The sequence below is a fragment of the Brienomyrus brachyistius genome, chromosome 8 (assembly GCF_023856365.1).
Source record: "Brienomyrus brachyistius isolate T26 chromosome 8, BBRACH_0.4, whole genome shotgun sequence".
NCBI classification, from domain to species: Eukaryota; Metazoa; Chordata; class Actinopteri; order Osteoglossiformes; family Mormyridae; genus Brienomyrus; species Brienomyrus brachyistius.
Window position 1 is genome coordinate 27,970,407 of NC_064540.1, and position 19,541 is coordinate 27,989,947.

The window sequence follows — 19,541 nt, forward strand, 5'->3', positions numbered from 1 at the left end:
ACACACAACATGAATGAGCACACAACTTTACAAACACGCTGCTGACAGGGGTACCTACTGACCCCTTTGAAAAGAATTACAGAGAACTGAAGCTGTTACGAATTGATGTCCATGGCTACATAAGGCCTAGGTTTAAAAACTGAGCTGAGGCCAAAACAGCGTTCACTTATGCTGCTAATGTTCTTCTAATTCTAATACATATTTTTTTTTATTGTCCAAAACATCTGCTAATTCATGGCACTCCTGTGTGAAGATTGAGACTGACGTTAACCCAGGGCTAGACAAGTTGCTCATCTTCATTGATTCCATAATCCCATGTCTGGATTTCTACAGGTCAAACTTTCAGGAGCCCTGACCTATATGACCCATTAGCTTTCAGCTCAACTATTGGCTCTTGATTGTAATTAACCTTTGACCTCCCCCTGTCATCTGTTACCCCATGACTGCCACACCAGAGGATTGATGGTCAAGTTGAGCAGAGGATTAAAAACAGCAAATCAGGGTTGCCTCGTGAGCGCTCCGAGGACGAGGAGGAACAAGAGGAAGCCTGTGACCTAGCAAACCTTCCACGGCAGCATCACTCGAGCAATTGTCCCCACTCTCCTTCCGGCACACTCCAGCAGACAGGAACTCCCCGAGCATGCTGGCTCCACTCTCTGTCAACAACGGACACAGCAGGGAGTCAGGAAACACATGCAGCAGGACTCGTGGCCCATGGACTGCCCTTCACACCTGGACAAACATGGCTGCCAATGTTTGCAATTCCATTTCATCCCTTTTCAGTTTTATATACTGCATTTCCTAACAGAGTTGCCTGAAGGTGTTTAAAGAACAAACAAGAACATAGTACAAATCTATATGTGAAGGTACGGTGTATAAGATAGGGGTTTTATCATGAAATAAATTATGAACCTCTCTCCAGTGTAAACCGGGCTATCCTCAGGCAAAGAAGATAAATGAAAGCTTTGAAAGAGACTAGCAGGATGTGCAGCCATAAAGACCTGATCACATGCCCGTCTCCCATAGGCGCTCAGCCAGGCTTGCACAGTTGCACTTCCTTCCAGAGCAGCTGAGCTCACCGGGGGTGCAGGTTCATTTTCTCATTAGGCATCGCCATCAACAGCATCCTCACGGAGCTGGGAATGTAGCAGGGCTAAACTGACATGCATGCATGCAGAGGACATACCCAGCGTTTTATTCGGGATCCTATCCACCGTCAGGATGAAGTCATTTTTGAAGATGATGTAGCCCACAATGGAGAACAGGTAGACAAGAATGAGCGCCAGTACCGCAGTGAGGACAATGGAGCGGCCGTTGCGCGTCACGCTCTTGATCACATTCAGCAGGGTCTCTTCTCTATAGACTAGGTCAAAGAGCTGGCAAAGAAAACAGGTGTCAGGGGTCTCAAAGACAGGAGAGAGACTCCTGGCAACTAGAGAGATGGGAGAGAAACTACAAGCAGTCAGAGAGAAAAGATGGGGAAAGAGACTACAGGGAGGCAAAGAGCCGAGAGATGGGAGAGAGATGACAGGGAGCCGAGAGAAATTAAAGAGAGACTACCGGGAGCTGGAGAGAAGGGAGAGAGACTACAGGAAGGCAAAGAATCAAGAGACAGGAGAGATACTACAGAGAGCCAAGAAATGACTGAGAGACCACAACCAGAGCGACAATATATGGTGGACAAAGCCAGCTGGCATAAACCTGGTTGGTTAAAAGACAGTTTTATAGCCAATTGTAAAGTTCATTTTAATGCATATAGACATCACAGGACAAAATATGAAGCTAAATGACATTATGCCCACTGAGCTCCAAAATAAGGGCACTTCAACCATTCAGAACAGCAAAAAAACTGTATCCATCATGTAATAATGTAATTGCTATGAAAACTTAAAATATTATCAAGGTCCTATGTAGAAGATGGTTAAAAATATCAGCTAATTACATTTTTTTGTCTTTTTTGGGCATTCCCCCAATAAATGCTACTTTGCAAAACAAGCCTACAGCTACCTAACACTACCATAGGGGATTCTGTTTTGTATATAATGTTTTATAGTGTTTGAATTAGTTGTTCACACACTAATGGAACACCTTACTGTGCATAACGCATTTGGAACACTGCCCTGACCCACAGCAGTACACATCATTTTTTCCTCTTATTTACGCTGCCTTTAAACACACTGGCCTTTCCCAGCAAGGCGAGCCCTGACACACCACACTGACTACAAAATCATGTCAGATGCCATGGTCAGGGTGATATGAGGCAGGCACAGAGGCAGTAAGCACAAACCAAAGAGCGAAGATGGCCTCCTTTCGATAAAATAGAGCTGCCTACACCCCACACAGGCAACACCACTGATTTCCAAATACGAGAAATACAGGGGCTACTGAAGAAGAGAGTGACACTGTCAACACAGGACTCACCAGAAGGCTGTAGAAGAAGACGTGAACAAACACACCAAGGCTGCAGATGATCAGGTAGAGCACATGGTATAGAAACTCGACATCCATGATCATAGCCCTGTAGCCCCTGGTGAATGTCCCTCGATTCCCCACAAAACTCATCAGGAAGATGATCTTATTGCAGACCTTTTAAAATAAAGCAGAAGACACAAAATCAATATTATTATTCATAAAAAAATAAAAATGTTATAAAATAATATATATATATATATATATATATATATATATATATATATATATATATATATATATATATTTTACATATGAAAATAGTTTTAATGAGAATAAATGGCTTTTAATAAGGAAACTTTCAGTTTTCACATGTTATTGGTACGGCAGGTATTGGGGGCTCTGGTCACATGATAGGAGGGGTTGCCCAATGGGATGCCCCGACGGACCAGCAGCTGAAGCAGCTATGCAGAATCCAGCGTGATCTGTGACGCATCTAGCCTCAGTGAATACCACCGCACGCAGTCATGTGACATGGGGTGGGGTAGCTTTCCAGGAACACCCAGGGCTGACATAACTCACATTGAAGGCTCCAAGCAGGAAGAGAGTGGGCTCCAAGCCCACCGAGAAGATAAGGCGCAGAATGGTGGAGGCGATGAAGGCTCGGATCCCATGTGGCTGGGGCATGATGATCACTATGGCTAAGGACACCAGCATGGCGATCCATAGCAGGGCGGACAGGTGTGGCTCAAGAGTACCTGACAAACAGAGGAACTCTCAGATCATGTGAGCAGGAGGAGACAAAGTACATGTCAGGAGAAATATGTGACTTATGCTGCTCACATACCAGACGAAAGTATGCAGGCATTTAAGCATGTGACTGTATTGAGTTGAGGACTGAAGGAAGCCACGCCCACACTACCCCCACCCCCATTCACGTAGAGGTCACATGACAGGTGTGACTTACACAACAGTGGCAGCTAAAAATAGGTCCCTCCTGAAAGATTGATGAAACGCGGCCCATAAGCCCCAAGCCCAGGGGTAAAAGGCATGACATCACTGCAGGACCTGCTGCCGCCCCAACGAGAGAGAGGAGCGAACCCAAAGTCTCCATTCATCTCTCCTTTACAGACTTACAAGACTCTAAGGCACATAACCTGCCGCCTGTCCTGAACACGGGCAGATTACTATTGGGAAAGGGAAGCAGAAAAGAGAGAAAGAGAGATGTACTGAGGGATCTCAAACCCCGACATGTAAAACCTCGAAGAAAAGACGGATGGAAATGCAAACATTCTGCCAGCTGTTCCTAAAAATCCAGGACAGATGAACTTCTGTGTGGGAAAAGTCCCTGTAAAGCCACCACGACCTCTGGGACTTTTCTCTCTCTCTCCCCACACACACACACACACATATGTGTAATTTTCAAAGATAGGAATGTGAAAGTACATGTTCTATGCAGTCCTGGCACACTTTCGATGCCCGCCGCCCTACATTCCTGGCTGAAGCATGGTAGAGTTGCTGAACACTGCACACCGCTGAAGCCAAAGAATGCAGACCTGCTTATGACCCTGGCCTGGGCACGCTTTGACAAATGTTTCCTTTCAGTCATGTGACTGGCATGTGACTATCTCGAGATTCGGCAGCGACGCTTGGCACTGGTTTCCAGTCTTTGGCTGCATTCCCATTTCGAGCAGGAGGAGCACGGGGGGGGGGGGGGGGGGAATCAAAACTTTCCATTGTCAAGAGTATCTGGGCGTCTACATTAATTCCTGAACCGAAGACAGATGACATACATTTCATGGGGGAAAATCGGCATTACCAGTCAGGAAAGCGGTACTGACCAAAGGCTCCTTTCTGTACCACAAATGAACACAGATGCCGCTTCATTGCAGGACAACAGTGTCACCCTCAAAACATCATCGCAGCATGACGTCGTAAACCTGGGACTCCATGTGACCTTTGAGGCCTCATGGCAATATAATTTTTTATCTAAAAAAAAAAATTCCCTCCTACACTGGGGAAGTTTGAACAAAAGGGACTGTGCGGTTCAACCCAGGTCAGAACAATTGAAAGTTTATGTGGATTCGGGGGGGGGGGGGGGGGGGGGTAACAGTGTTGTTCTTCTCCCCGCATGGCTGCGTGGAAACAAAGGCTGGATTTATTCTGTTAGACGCACCAGCAGGCCAGCAAACGTGACATCGGCATGATTTCACTCTGGTGTGGCAAGCTCAGTCTTACGTCTCCGCTATAAATAATTTCCCGCGGGCAGGCTGGTCCCAGCAGGAGTGGCCAAACACCTCAAACTAGGTTCCAAAATTCACGCCTGTCAGGTGAGACGAGATGAAGTCCGTTCCTGATGATTCGCAAGTAAAATAAGGTGGAAAACTTTGGGCCCAATTGCAACAGTGGTGATGTGTGGCTCTGTGGGTTAAGACTCTGTGCAAGTGATCAGAAGGTCGCTGGTTCAAATCTCATGGTTAGCGGAGTGACCTCACTTTTGAGCCCTTGAAGAAGGCCTTTAATCCACGCCCTGACTCTGTTGTTGTGGGGTTTTCTCTAGGTGCTCTGGTCTCCCCCCCACAATTCAAAAACATGCTGAGGCTGACTGGAGCTACTAAATTGCCTGTAGGCGTGTGAGGTGAGCACCCCATCCTGGGTTGTTCCTTGCCTTGCACTCGTAGCTCTTGATAGGCTCTGGACCCCCTGTGACCCAGAATAGGACAAGCAGTTACAAAAAATGGATGAATGGGATATAAATGGCCTCACACTTGCAGTATTAGCACTTTAATAGGGACCCCCAGCTGAGTTTATATGCACCTTACATGCTCTCCTTTGTAAATCCACTCAGATTTAATCCCAGAATCCAGAAATATGCAGTTAGCATCTCTAAATTGCCCAAAAGCAAAACGTTAATATGAAAAGTTAAATGAGATTAGGTTATTTTGAACAAGAATGCGTGATACATTTGGAAACTACAACTTTGAAAACATGGAACCTAACAAGAAATATGTTTAGTAACAGTACAGCAACACCACATCACACTGTCTTAAAAAGAGGAATGTAACTTTGCAAGAGAGAGAAGAGACTTGAGTCTTGAGAGAGGAGAATCTTGGAACATAATCTGAGAGTGGTGTTTAGGTGCCATTTCTATGAGGAGCGATCGGCTGTGCGCAAAAGACTGCACTGGTCAAGGAAAGGCTGCAGATCCAGACCTTTGCAGGAAGTTCATTGAAAATGTCTCAAAGATATATCATGACAATTTCATCATTATCCCTGGTTGGTTAACCACCTTTACAAAGGACAGAAGGTGCAGAATATTAAGTGCAGCTCTAACATCAGACAAGAAGCACAAATCAAGTTACCTAGCTACGGCTTCAATGAGACAATTGACGTTGTATAGTCAACGTCGGAGCGCAGTGGTCAGCACTGTTGCCTGCCACATTTAGGACCAAGGTTTGAGTGTCCACCATGGCTTCATGTAGAGTTTGCACATTCTCTCCGTGTCATCGCGAGGTTTCCGGTGGGTACTCCGGTTTCCCCACCATAGTCCACAAACATGCCATGGAAAATTGGAGTAATTAAATTGCCCATAGGTGTGAGTGCGCCCTGCGATAGGTTGGTGCGCCATCCTGGGTTGTTCCCTGCCTTGCACCTGTAGGCTCAGGACTCTCCCAGCTACAGAAAATGGATGGATGGATAATCGAGGCTCTTTTTCAAAAAAATAGGATTCTTGCCCTGGGGAGGGGCATCGTGGGTGTTGGATTGGTTAGCGGAGCTCACTCACCTTTGTGGCTGCCCTCTAGGGGGTAGAAGAAAGCCACCAGCAGGTTCATTAGCACGGCCAGGTTGAAGGAGATGCTACTCCAGAAGGACATGTTGCGTGAACACCAGTAGAGAACGGGCTGAGCTGGAAGAGTAATGGCAGAACCCTTAAAAGCTGGTCCAACATGAGTATTCCCAGCAGACACAGATCTCACACACACGAGCTGATGCATTTTTGCACATCAGTCTTTCATTAGGGACATTAATATAATAATACTTTATATATAATTTGAGTCCTTTAAGAGAACTCCATACTCTACATTAATGTTTCCCAACCTGGCCCTCGGGAACCCCTAGACAGGTCACATTTTTGCTCCTTCCCAGGTCTCTGTAGGGAGCAACAATGTGGACTGTCTGGGAGGGAGTCAAAACATAGACTGTCAAGGGGTCACCAAAGCTTGGATTAGGAAACACTGCTCTCATCACTAATGCTAATCAAACATTAGATGTGCTTATAAAGTAACTGGATGCCAGGCTTTGCAAATCAGGGACCAAAAAGCTCCAGGTGAAATAAGAGCAAAACACCTGGGCTCAAACTTGCTCCAGTGGATTTTCTGGGGTCACGTTATTTCATTTCCCAAAATGTGTCATGCTGCAGAAGCCTGGTGTCACAGGGGTTACAAACACATCCAAGCCGTCCCGAAATCCCAGCCTTTGTGGTTCTGCTGTGCTTTCGTCTTTGTGGTTGTGTTATGTTCACGAATGTTCCTGTCTCCTTTGGCTGGCCAAGGAGGAGTTTGTTGAAATGGTGTGTGTGTGTGTGTGTGTGTGTCTATTTCCTATTCAAAATGAGCTTTTAAGGAGAGGAATCATCAGTGTAGGCCAAAAACCACTTTAGAGGAAAGGAGGTTTGGACCTGCTCACCTCAGGAAGCTCAGGTTCTACAGGGGCACCAAGTCTTTGAAATGAAAATACAAAGAGCCAGTGGCATTGTTAACGACCTCAAGAAACTAATGAGTACTCTTTGATCAGCAAGAAATCATTCAATCAAAGCGAAAACTCTGTCACCGAAGACCTAATCCGAAAAGTCAACTCAGATAATTCAGTGAATGCCTCCCCCCCCCCCCCCCCCGGGAGGCTGAAAGCACCCCAATTTATTTCAGGTTCACATGGATGGCTAAGAATGCACAGTGGAGACTCTAGAGTAATGCTTAATCTATGACCTTTAATTAGACAGACGACACCCACAAGGCGCTTAGAGGGGCTGCTTGAACAGCTGCTATTTTTGGACAGTAGTTTCAGTTTAGTTTTAAAGGAAATGAGGAAGTTAATGAGGGGATTTCTCTGCCACCCTCCGCGAATGGAAGGTGTTGCTCTCATGACATCAGCATGGCTGTTTTTTTTTTTTTTATTTATTTATTCAGATCAGAAGCACTCATGCCCCCACTCCCCCCACCCACCCCTGAACATCGGTGCCGACGGTCCTACTGAGGAAAAACAAACCGTACAATGAAAGTGATTTTTGTAGAGGTCCAGACATAGACACTGTGGGTGGAACCATGTGGAAAGATTCTGGGGGTAGAAAGGGTGCTTAAGGTCTGTTTTACTGTGGCAATAAGTAGTAAGTAAATACCTGTGTTGCCCTAGTTAACACTGTATACCCCATGTATACAGTACTGTATTCTATAATTTCATTGGTTGTTCCAATTTCAATTGGAATTTGATAGGATATCAGGTGAAAGGATGAAACCAAGTGCATGGGGTGGGGGGGGGATCTGTTTTCTGTGCCAGTGTATATACTTCCCTTCTAATCAGATCTGCACACAAGGCACAATAATGGCACAAGAAACCAAAAGAATACAGGGCATGGAAAGGTCAGTGCCAAAAGCTTTCAGGTAACTTCTTATGACATTATGGTATCAGAAAAAAAACCTTACATAAGAACCTTACATGTCTAATTAACTGTGCTTACATATCCTTGACCCTCCCCTCTGTTCCTGGGTTTAGGGCGGTTCCGTCAAAGTTAAACTGGAATGGCCCTGAATGAGTCAGGAGGTCAGGGAGGGGTTAAGGGTCTGTAAGACAGCTCCAGAGCGAGGTAGGAAGAGAACGCACAGGGAAACGTGTTTGTGTTACCAGGACCCTCTTGAGTACCTCGCAGCTTCTTCTGCCAATTCATCTCATTGAAGAGGTCTTCAGAGCGCAGGAAGAAGTCATTGATCTTGCTGCCCTGCTCGTCGCGCTCGGTGGTGTAGTACACTCGCAGCTTGGACTCGTTGGTCAGGAACTCGCAGATGTTTGGCACAGGAAAGACTATCTGCTCCATGGTGCGATCAAGCCGCACGATCTGAATAAAGCCAGAGACTAGTCACAGGTACGGCCAGGGGGAACAGGGACCAGGGGTAGCGCTCCTCAGGCAGGACCAGCAATCTGTCCTAATGTGAACAATGAGTAACAATATATATGAAGCAGAATAATATACAAGTACAGCTTTTCACTGAATTCACAGAGGAAAGATGCATTGACCTTCATAAAGACTGGTTTGAATCTTAAGCAGCCATCTTCCAGGTCACTTCCTTAGTGCTTAGGCCACCAGCCTTTGCAGAGTCTCATAGTAGACATGACAACAGCAGATCTGAATCAAATTCAGCTTGACACTCATCTGGGAATCTGTTTTAATGTCACCCTTTAACTGTGATAGTGAGTTTCAGGTAACACTCAACATCCAATGTGCATCTCTGGGATGAGATTCCTGGCAAGGGAATATTCAAAAACCTTTCTTAGCCAACATGTTTCAACATTTCCCAGAATAAGACGTGCAGATGGTCAAAAGTCTTCTGAATACCATGATCCAAGTGCTGTGTGGAGCGTTTCAGATGATGCTCGATTCCTCGCTTGAAAATGTCAAGAAATGAAGGATAAGGGCCCATGAGCGGACACTGTCACTGACCTCAATCTGAGCTGTGTGCTTCGCGTAGAACTCCAGGGCCTCATCGCCATCCCCGTAGTTCCCACTAGGCTTCAAAATGGCCTGTAGCTCCTTATTGTGCCGTGCCAACTGTGTTTGTGTGTGTGTGCATGTGTGAAAGAGGACAACAGACAAGTCAGAACAGGCCTACATTTAAAACGAAACAAAAGGAACAGACCATCATCTAAAAAAAAAACAGTATTGATAAGAGAAGCAGAGGGACAAAACGGACGTGCCGAATAAACTTCCGTCACACGATGAAGCATCCGACAGCGCATCAATAAATAAAGACAAACGCCTCCTTCATAATGCCCTGTTAAGTTTCAGTATTACAATGTGCAAAACTCCTCGTTGCCTTCGTCAGAGACATCTGATTCATATCTCTTAATGTATGGTTTTCTGTGAACATGTCAGACTTTCAGGTGTTGATTAACAATAAGAGCATATTTACATTACAGCACATATATTATTCATGTGTTGTACAATTTACCATTGATTCTCCCTTAACAAGATCCACTTTCATTTACTATATAATACTGAGATGCTATATCTATATCAAAAAGGAGAATTATCAGTCATTAATGTGTGTGCGCATGTGTGTATGCGTGAGCTAAAGAGAACATCAGGCGAGCAAATTCTTGTCCAGATTTCAGGGCCTTGTCGCCACAGGAAGTGTCCTCACCGGAGGTTTACAGTAGTCAGACGGTACTTTCCACACACTGTAACATTCACTTGGCCACACTGAAACTTGCGAGCTGTATAGCGGCTCTAAACCGTCCGGTTTCATTTGCGTGAGCAGCGCTCAGAAAGCACAGAAACCAGCGCTGTTCAGCACTCGTGGTTTCTTCAGGCAATGCCCGCAACCACTGTGGGTTCGACTCGCCAAGTCACAACATACTGCTGCTCCTGGAGGCTGAACGCACTTTCATCTGGAACTTCTGATTCATGCAGCATGGTGGCAATAACAGACTGCTCATCAGAAGCTCCTCGGGATGACGACCGTTTCAACAGAAATGGAACCAATCGAGGTCAACGTGACCTAGAAAATATCTGAAGAACTACAGTGTGGAACTCATCTTCAAATGAAATCTTCAAGAATTTTAACTCGAGGGACAAAACATGTATATAACCCTGGTTGACATTACAGCCAAATCTACCTGATGAGCCAAAATGTAGATGTTGTGGCCGACGTTTCGAGGTGAGGCTGAGTGCTCTTCCTCTCCTTCCTCATCATTCTCAGGCTCCTTGACCTCCACCTCTCCTTGCATATAGGCCTTTTTGATTACTTCCACCTGTAAATGGCAACTTGACTTTCATTCAGCACTCTCAGGACTTGTCTGCGAATGTTTAAATGCAATGAAAATGTGATCCGGGTCATCAAAAGTGTCAACTTATCATTCAAGGCAACTTAGTGTTTCTTAAGCACTGATTTTTTCGGGGGGTGGGTGGTAGAGACCCACCAGACAAACTGTGTTTTTGCTAATATGTGGACTGACTGGGGGTCTCCAAGGACTGGTTTGAGAAACGCTGAACACCTTAACAGATGCAAGATGCAGAATGGCTGTTTTATAAAGCAATGAATCCCACTAGACTCACCAGCTCTTTTGGCCTCATGTTGTACAGGATTCTCTCAGCGTTCTCACTGTCATGGCGGCTCTCCATGATGGCCAGCAGCAGCTTGGAAGCATTATTCTGGAGAAGGCGAGATGGTGTTCAGTTTCTGAACCACTTTGGTGTATAATAAAACTTTTCTGTTCCAAAGTGGTACTCAAGGATTTCTGTTTTTCTCTGACTCACTGCCAGCTATGTTTGAAGGTATGGCAGAGTTATAGCCTCTTTAAGACCCAGGATAACAGCAGTGGCAAAATATATGTCCATACTGAATGAAGGCATCACTTCTAAATCGGCACCTCACCTTGAGTTCTAGAACAAGATCCATCCGTTTCTTCCCTAAGGGGTTGATGTCATTGAGGATCAGGGCAATGATGATGTCAATCCCGTTGCACTCATGGGTGGCGATACAATTCTGATACGAAAAAAAATTATCTTAATTATGAAGGCAATTATATGAAGAAATTGACTGCGTGCTGCATTGTAACTAAATAAGACACCACACACTCCAAGGCCAAAACAGCACAGAAGCATAACCCATATGTCAGCCCAAAATCTCACACATGGCCAGCAGAGTCTAACCAAGATCAGACATGGTTCACTGACAGACAAGACCAACCTGGTTCTCATGGCATGGGCCTTGACAATACTCGGTCAGGCTCTCCACGGTCTGGTTGATGAGTCCCACATTCTTCTCATTGATGTAGAGTCCCAGCAGGCCCAGACCCCCTGTAGTGCTGCCGCAGATGCAATCCAGGAACTGCAGTGTCTCACACACCAGGTTGTAGTTGTTCTTATTGTTCTGGCAGCGCAGAAAGTTCTAAGGTTGTGGGAGACAAAGGAAGGTGCCATGAGACATTAGAGCATCTGACAGTTTTATACTTTGGCAGATGAGTGAGCTCTTCCCTCCTGCCTGGCTGACCTGCAGGTCTCGGTTGTGGTTCTCACAGAGCAGCTGCATGAGTCGAAGGATGGGTTGCATGATAGTGATGATCACACTCATCTCCCCATCATCCTGGCCCTTGTCACCGATGCCGGTTGGACTGTCGGCCGGGGTCGCATGCTCTTCTGGGTCGGCTTCACGCCGGTACGAACAGTATGCTTTCTTGGTGACCGTTGAGGCCTCCAGCAGCTGCTCCCTTGCTTCCTCTGTCACCACGGAGACGACATCCTTCACTGTGTACACAGGGAGCAAATGGTTTTCAGGAAAACAATGGGAGACCACAAAGGCTCATGGAGACACTGGAGGCCTTTTATCTGCATAACAACACATCGATTGTTGGGCTTTCATGTGGCCAACATCAGTGGGGGCCGTATAGCTTGGGCTGGGTACGTGAAATAAGAATCGTGCCAATCATTTGCGTAATCATCTCGAGAGCGCCCAGGACAGCAAGGCCTGCCCCAGTCACCACCCTGCCCCCACTCACCGGACCCTTGAGCTTTTTTGCGTGCAGGGGCGTCCTTATCGGAAGCGTCATCATCCTTCTTCTTGCTGCCCAGGTCACTGGTGTTCACCGTCACAGTGGCTTTGATCTCCTGCTGGGCCAGCTTCATCCGGTCGTAGAAGACCTTGAAGAACTTCTCTGATTTCTTGTCTTCGGTCAGGCGGCAGTAAAACGAGCGCTGCGAGAGCAGAGAAGGTTCTTGTGAATGCCGGCGTCCGGCACCGAATGGCAAGTCACGCCAACAACTAAAACCCCAACAAGCGGTTACTGTGGTACAGCCCCAGCAACGGAGCTGTCTGTCTGATATTCTGATGAGGATAATCTCAGGCACGTGCATCAATTTTCACGTTCGACCTTAATTAAGCAGCTGCATTCACCAAACATCTCTCATTTGGCAACAATGCAGCTCACACAAGCGGCATTACATAATGGGACATCCCATGAAGAAGGCCTTTGATGGCTGGGATCACTTCCCCGATTTCACTTCAGCCTGCCTTTCTCAGACATATGCTGGTGTCAGTCAATCTGCTTATTGATATTCAGAACAAACAGCTTCTGGGCTTAAGGGTCATTACAATACCAGCCTTTCTGTCCTGAACACTGTTAGACCTCAGAATCCCAAAACCCCAGGAAAAGGGTCTTTGAAGCAACCATTCTGATCTCCTTCCAACACCTTATGCCGAAAGCCAGCATTATTATAAGGGGTGGGACACTTTCATGAACGAGTATGTGCGAGGCTGGGCGGATCTGGGTCCTGCTCGGGGATTTTTGTGGGAAGGGAACGTCCGGAGCAACATTTCCTTAGCGTCTCCACTCTCCACCAGACATCTAATCTGCGGGGTGGCTTCTGGAAGTGCTACAACAGTGCTACACAACCCAAGTATGATGGGGGTGGGGATGAAAAAGAAAAAAAAAGGAAAATCCTGCCCTAGTTTCCATGCCAAATTGACACAGGGCAAGTGCATGGAGAGAGCGAGGGGGGTATGAGTGAGGATCTAAGGCAGTTTGGAGTGTGTTACATAACCGACCTTCTTTTCCAGGTCATAGCTAGTGGGGACAGGATGGCCCCAGCTCTAGGAATGCCTCCGTTAAGTTCACAAAGGATCCCAGAGGCGCAAAAATGTACAGAAATGATCATCATAAAGGGGGTAAACATTCCCATTAATCAGTTTATTCATTAATGATCCACTGAGAACCACATATATAGGACCAACCGTCTCCTTCTGGCCAATGAAGCAAGCAGTCGTTGGTAAAGACGGTGTGCATTCCTGGCACACTCATGCACAAGGTCACAGAAGCGCTAAGGCAAGTGGACAGGCAGAGCCGCCATGTCCCTTAACAGGCAGGTGGGTGGACACACTGAACCAGACGATGAGCTGACTCAGCATTGACCACTGGCCGCGTTCCACCTCAAAAGAGACCTCGGAGCCCCCGACTGTGTGGGGAGCGTGAAGGAGAGTCCGGCACCCACCACACTGGTCAGTCCCGGGCGTATTTTGGGAACGGCCGCGTGATGCCACACGCGAGGAGGAGGGGTGACGACTCCTGGGCATGGATGGGCGGGGGCACTGACGGTGTCACAATGACTCCAAAGCTAGAATACAGCCACTCAAAACACATGCACACACAAGCCGTAACGCCAAATTCAAGCACATCAGTGTGTGTGTGTGTGTGTGTGTGTGTGTGTGTGTGTATATATATATATATATATATATCACATTTGTTTTACCTGTTTTTGGACTTACTACTTTGTGGTGTGTCTTTCTCAGAGATAGGAAGCAGACATTCAGGCATACACTGAAGACTTGCTCTGCCACCATCTACAGATTGTGGAGGTGACTCCTTGGCACTAAGATCCGGGCCGTAACAGGGGAAGTGAGATACGGCCATACTCGCATCTGTCTCTGTGAAAGCTTTCGCACAGAAGCTTGCCTTCCATCCCACTGACATCACTCACGTCTGGCATTGAGTCCAGTCAGCGAGGAAGAGCCAAACGTTCACATGGAGATGTAGGACTACTTGTCTTACACCTCTCATTCTGCAGACACTTCATCTGTGATGTAACACCCTCCCACCCCCATGGGGAAGGGGGAGCGGAGATCCCGGCCATGCAGGCCTGACGGCGGTAATCATCCTGATCCGCTTGCGTAACACACATTTCACACTCTGCCTGATGATCCAGGTCAGCAGTGTCCATGTCCGCAAGAGCAGGACCAGTCTGGTGTGGAGGGGGTGTCTACAAACTACAGGCCGTGCACAGGCATTCAGCAAGGGGTTATGTTCAAACTCCAGCACATACGTGGGGGCAGCTAGCAGGGTATTCTGAAAGCCTCCTTTTTTCAGGACCTCACCCCCCCCCCCCCCCCTGCGCAAATGGGACAGGGGGACGTGTACCTCCAAGTATTTCCATCCATTCATTTTCCAAACCACTTATCCGACTGGGTCACAGGGGGGTCCGGAGCCTATCCCAGAAGCAATGGGCACGAGGCAGGGAACAACCCAAGATGGGGGGCCAGCCCATCGCAGGGCACACTCACACACCATTCACTCTCACATGCACTCCTACGGGCAATTTAGCAACTCCAATTAGCCTCAGCATGTTTTTGGACTGTGGGGGGAAACTGGAGTACCCGGAGGAAACCCTGCACGACGACATGTGGAGAACATGCAAACTCCGCACACATGTGACCAAGGCAGAGACTCGAACCCGGGTCCCAGAGGTGTGAGGCGACAGTGCTAACCACTGCACCACCATGCCACTCCTCCAAGCATTTCATTTGATTTAATTCTTCCCCCCTATAAATAGACCCTTTATTTTGTGGTGTGTGTCCCCCCCAAGGGCCTGGTGCAGTGCATGTTGTGTCCCCCCCAAGGGTATAACTTTGGGTTGAGCATTGGGGGGCTTGAGGTCTCCACCCATCTCAGAGGGTCCAGGGATTGTATTGATAGGTTTTTATTATTGGGGAGGTTTATACCCCCTATAATTTATGCCTATGCCCCCCCCCCCCCCCCAAAAAAAAAAAGCAAATGCTCTCACAAGGCACTACATCCAGGCACTGGCATTTACATGCACGCTAATGAAGGCGTTACCAATAAGAGAATGAAGCCGGCTGTGTCACAGCAGGAGTCCCAGTAGCGCCCCCCCAAGGTTACCCTTGGTCAGTGAGAGGTCACCTTGGTCCACAGGAGCCTGGCCAAAGGATATCCCTTTGGAATTATGGGAGCGTTCCAGCTGAAATGGCTGAATGATTCACTTTAAAATCTAAGCATGTTCTGGGAAAAAAAAAATGTGGGGATTTTCCTGCTCACCCCCAGCACCCCCTTGGTCCGAGCAGGGCTCATCTGCAAAGAGCATGTAAAGGCTACCCCCCCCACTGCCTATCCTGAGTGGAACAGCACCAGTCTGTTCTGCCTCTTTTCAGATGATCCCTCAGAGGAGGAAGAATTTTCTGCAGGCAAAGTGGGGGCGGTCTAATCTGAAAAACAAGGTCATGCCGCACCTCCCCCCCCCGCACCCCCCCACTCTGTCCCGGCACTTTGGCATCAACAAAGGGATGTTATATAACATCTATTTATAATCAGGCTGTTTGCTCAGTGGCAGCAGCGGAAGGGGAGCTGTTAGCAGAGGGGCAGCTCAGCGATGCCTCGTCTCGGCTCGCCTCCCGCTTTGCCGACCGCGTGGGAGGACTCCAGCGAATGTCACTCAAAGTCACTGCTTCCAAGTTCGCACTCCTGCTAAGGCCTGCTTCCGGGCCACCCTCCCCTCACGCTTGCGGGGGTGTGTGGAAGCCGCCTGGCCAAACGTGCCCCCCACCCCCCCGGTTCTGCTACAGACGAGCCCATCTGGCACTCGCTCCGAGGACGCCCACCGCCGGCAGCAGCTCAGCAAGCGTAACCGCTCCCGGACGGGGAAAGGCGGAGCGGCGGGGGCCGAGGAATCCCTGCGGCACCGTGACATTTCCGCCCACGCGTCAGCCAGCACCGGGGGCCGTGGAGGGCAGGCTGAGAGCCGCCCTGCACACAACCAGCGGGTTTCGCGCCTACAAATGGGACCGGTGCCGGGCAGGACGGACCATCATCACCCTGAAATGGACCCTGCCGGCTGCGACAAATTCAACACAGGCCGATACACCTGTAATGACTGACCATAAGCTGATGGGCATGAGTGTGGGCAGTAAGCAGACTAGGGCTTACGGGGAGGAGATACAGAGGATTTCGGACAAGCTAGCGCTAAGGACACCTCCGCAGAAACACAAGAAAGGAATGGAGAGGGATTATCTTTCTCCCCCCGCCCCCAACACCATGTTAGGTAACCTCATTAGGTGATGAGATGCCTTTAACGGTCAATACCCTCTTGAGGTTGGTCCACTTCCATGTACACGCAAAAACATGTGAGAACAAGAAACACCTGCAGTGTTAATTATCTGGCTGTTTGTCTGCGTACAAAAATCTAATTATTATGTGAACACCAAGAGTACCGGAATTGGGCTTGGCCAGGTTCCAGAGAACTCCTAGCAGAGACACGCAGTGCACCAAACAACCATGCATCTCCGACCAATCAGGGCCCAGATGTGGGGCTGTCTGACACAGAGCAGGTCAGCCCACGTTTCCAGGGTGACAAACCCCACTATACTGCAAAGGCACGCATTCTTCAGTACTACATGAGCTAGACAGCAGTGACGTCTTCTCCCTGGGTGCAACCAAGTGATCACATGTTCGACCAGATGCACAGAGGCCAGAAATGCACTGATCAAGACTCACATGGCCCACACCCAAAAAGGAGTGGACGAGGGTGATCAAGATGACCCACTAGTCACCATCGGTCATAGCCACCCCACCCCTTTCCCAACTGAGTAAATAAAAATAAAATTCAGGAGGCTCCTCTGGGTTTGCCTTTTCACCATCTGCGTGATGGCATCTGTGACCCTGCCTCCTCCCCTTTCGCTACCAAACACTTATCACCAAAAAAAAAAAAATAATAAAATAATAATAATAATAGCAGCCTCGGAACAGATAAAATGTTGAGGAAGCAACAGATGGGCATCGCACGTCATTTGGAGAATCTTCCGGAATGTTCCATTATACCTCTCTGCAGGAAAGCCCCTAATTAATGCGGTGAGCAGATGAAAAGCTACCCTGTGAAACACCACCCTGGCAAGGAAACGGCACTGCTCTCCCCAGGCGTGTAGAGAGGAGAGCTCAAAGCACAAGTCTAAGCCAAGGATGTGACCTGGCCCGTTTTGCCCCTGCGTGCCGCCCCTCCCAACCATGAAAACAATTCGAGATTCCGGGCAGCACTTCTATGGCCACGGAGAGCTGCAGCCCTGAGGACCCGAGGACCCCTCGCACTAACACAACCGGGCGACAGACTGGCCGTGTTGAGAATCCTTTCTCGTGTCTCATTAAAAGGCAGAGGGTCCTCGCGCCCCTCCTGAGGGCCATCCGCCCACCGTTACGCAAGAGTGGAGCATGGCGCGGGCGTCGATGTCTCAAACCCGCCGAGCGCCACACGTGACGCAACAAAGATTGCTTGTTCCTGTCAAAAGCTGCCGGGCAAGCTGCCCGCTTCATGTATCACAGAGGCGCCGGGGAACAGCGAACCGGGGGGAACACGACTGAGGAGGAGGGTCAGGAGTTCAAATGGAGTCCCCAGAGAGGCGGGTGGGGCTGAGGTATGCCCCCATGCAGTCTCCATGGAAACACTCCTGAGGGTCGGTTCCCCAATAACCTTTTCAGTTTATGCTTTTATTCCCGAATGCTTCCTATGAGCATAGGAAAGTGTGAGGGGTGGTGGGAGGTCTACTGCGGGGGGGGGGGGGGGGGGGGGGGTCACAGAAGGTTTCTGAGAAAGATGAGTCAAAGTAAGTCAACAGTTCCCATGGTAACCTCCAACCACATTGATCCACAAAGTCAGGTCCGATAATCATGAGAATCTCTGGGTGTGTCTTTAGGGAAGGGGGTGGTAGCGGCGGGGCGGGGGGGGGGGGGGTTGGGGTGGGTAAGGAGTTCCAGGAGTGCCAGAGTCACTCAACATGTTCTGCCCACACAGGCTGTTTACAGTGAAAACAGACAGCACTATATACATTTCAGGTTTTGGTCTGGTTCAGCTGCTCTTATCAGACACTATTCTGATCGTATGCATGTTGCAGCGTGTGAATGACATGAAACCTCCAGATGTCAGAGGTCATGTAGATCCCAGGCTAAGGTGGGAGGAGCAGAAGGGAGGCGGATCTCCAACAGGTGGCAGCAGCGTCGCCACGTCACACAACCACACACACACTACAAATGGGACTGGAGCGTGCACACACACACACACACACACACACACACACACACACACACACACACACACACACACACACACACACACACACACACACACACACACACACACACAAACACACACACACACAATCTGAACCTGGAATCCCAGGAACAGGTTGGTCTCAGACCGTGACCCAGTGACCCTAGACCTGTGCGTGCAAAGAATAACAATAACACTCTCCAGGATCAGTCTTTGTTAAGGAGGAACAGAGGCGCTTAGTGTAAACACACACACAGCAGCAACAGACACTTACGCTCAGAGCTCGAGGTTAAGACCCGAGAGGAACGAGGCGACAGATGGATGGAGGGGAGGGTAAGCGCCCCGTGCTGACATGGTCTGGGTTTACTGGGTCCAGCACAGTCCCGGTGGACACGGCTCAGTTTCACTTCCATTCACTGCCTAAAGGTCTGATTAACATAACGAGGCTCGGTGATACCAGCGATACCCACTGCCGGTCAAAGCTCAGCCAGTCTGATTCCACTAGACTCGGTGGCTGACTGAAGGTTACTGGCAGATTTGGTCTTAAAACTAGAGCTGGGAGCAGCAGAGGGGCAGCAAGAGGTAGAAGGCGTTGCGATCTCACCCGAAAAATGAACAATCAGATACCCAAACACTCCTGAGCAGGAAGCAGGTGAGAAAGTTTGAGAAAGAAACGCCCCCCCCGGCACATGCCCCAGATGGTATGACCGTGTTCGGGGTAAACAGGAATGTTAGGTAGCCCGACTCAGCTCTTATGCAACAACATCACGTGAGGCTATAGAGGCGTGGGAAGGCAGGAGCCATTAGGTAAGAGGACTATGCAAATGACAAGACCATTATGCAAGAAGCCTGTTTGTGCAAGTGAGCGCGTGTGCACACACACGCACACACACACACACACACACACACACACACACAAACTCACAGGCGTCACGCCAGACTGGAGCGATATGCTTGCCCTTGATCCAACACCCCCACATTTCCATTTTCCAACTCCCCCCCTCCTCTCATTTCACCTTGCCAGAGGTTAGCAAGGGGCTCC

At 48.6% G+C, this 19,541-nt stretch overlaps 1 protein-coding gene across 14 annotated transcripts in view; it reads right to left on the reverse strand.

Annotated features, from left to right (window-relative positions):
* The window catches only part of itpr1b (inositol 1,4,5-trisphosphate receptor, type 1b), a 92,214-nt gene that overhangs the window by 9,596 nt on the left and 63,077 nt on the right, over window positions 1-19,541 (reverse strand). For 5 of the 14 annotated variants that reach the window (XM_049022426.1, XM_049022433.1, XM_049022431.1 and 2 more), the window contains 13 exons: window positions 12,178-12,373; window positions 11,673-11,926; window positions 11,370-11,570; window positions 11,055-11,165; window positions 10,736-10,831; window positions 10,297-10,431; window positions 9,122-9,229; window positions 8,287-8,518; window positions 6,194-6,316; window positions 2,992-3,167; window positions 2,422-2,586; window positions 1,187-1,376; window positions 555-656 (listed from right to left, as the gene is read on the reverse strand). In XM_049022426.1, coding sequence (XP_048878383.1) covers window positions 555-656; window positions 1,187-1,376; window positions 2,422-2,586; window positions 2,992-3,167; window positions 6,194-6,316; window positions 8,287-8,518; window positions 9,122-9,229; window positions 10,297-10,431; window positions 10,736-10,831; window positions 11,055-11,165; window positions 11,370-11,570; window positions 11,673-11,926; window positions 12,178-12,373 — 2,089 coding nt within the window. The other 9 variants (XM_049022436.1, XM_049022439.1, XM_049022432.1 and 6 more) reach the window with 4 other exon arrangements.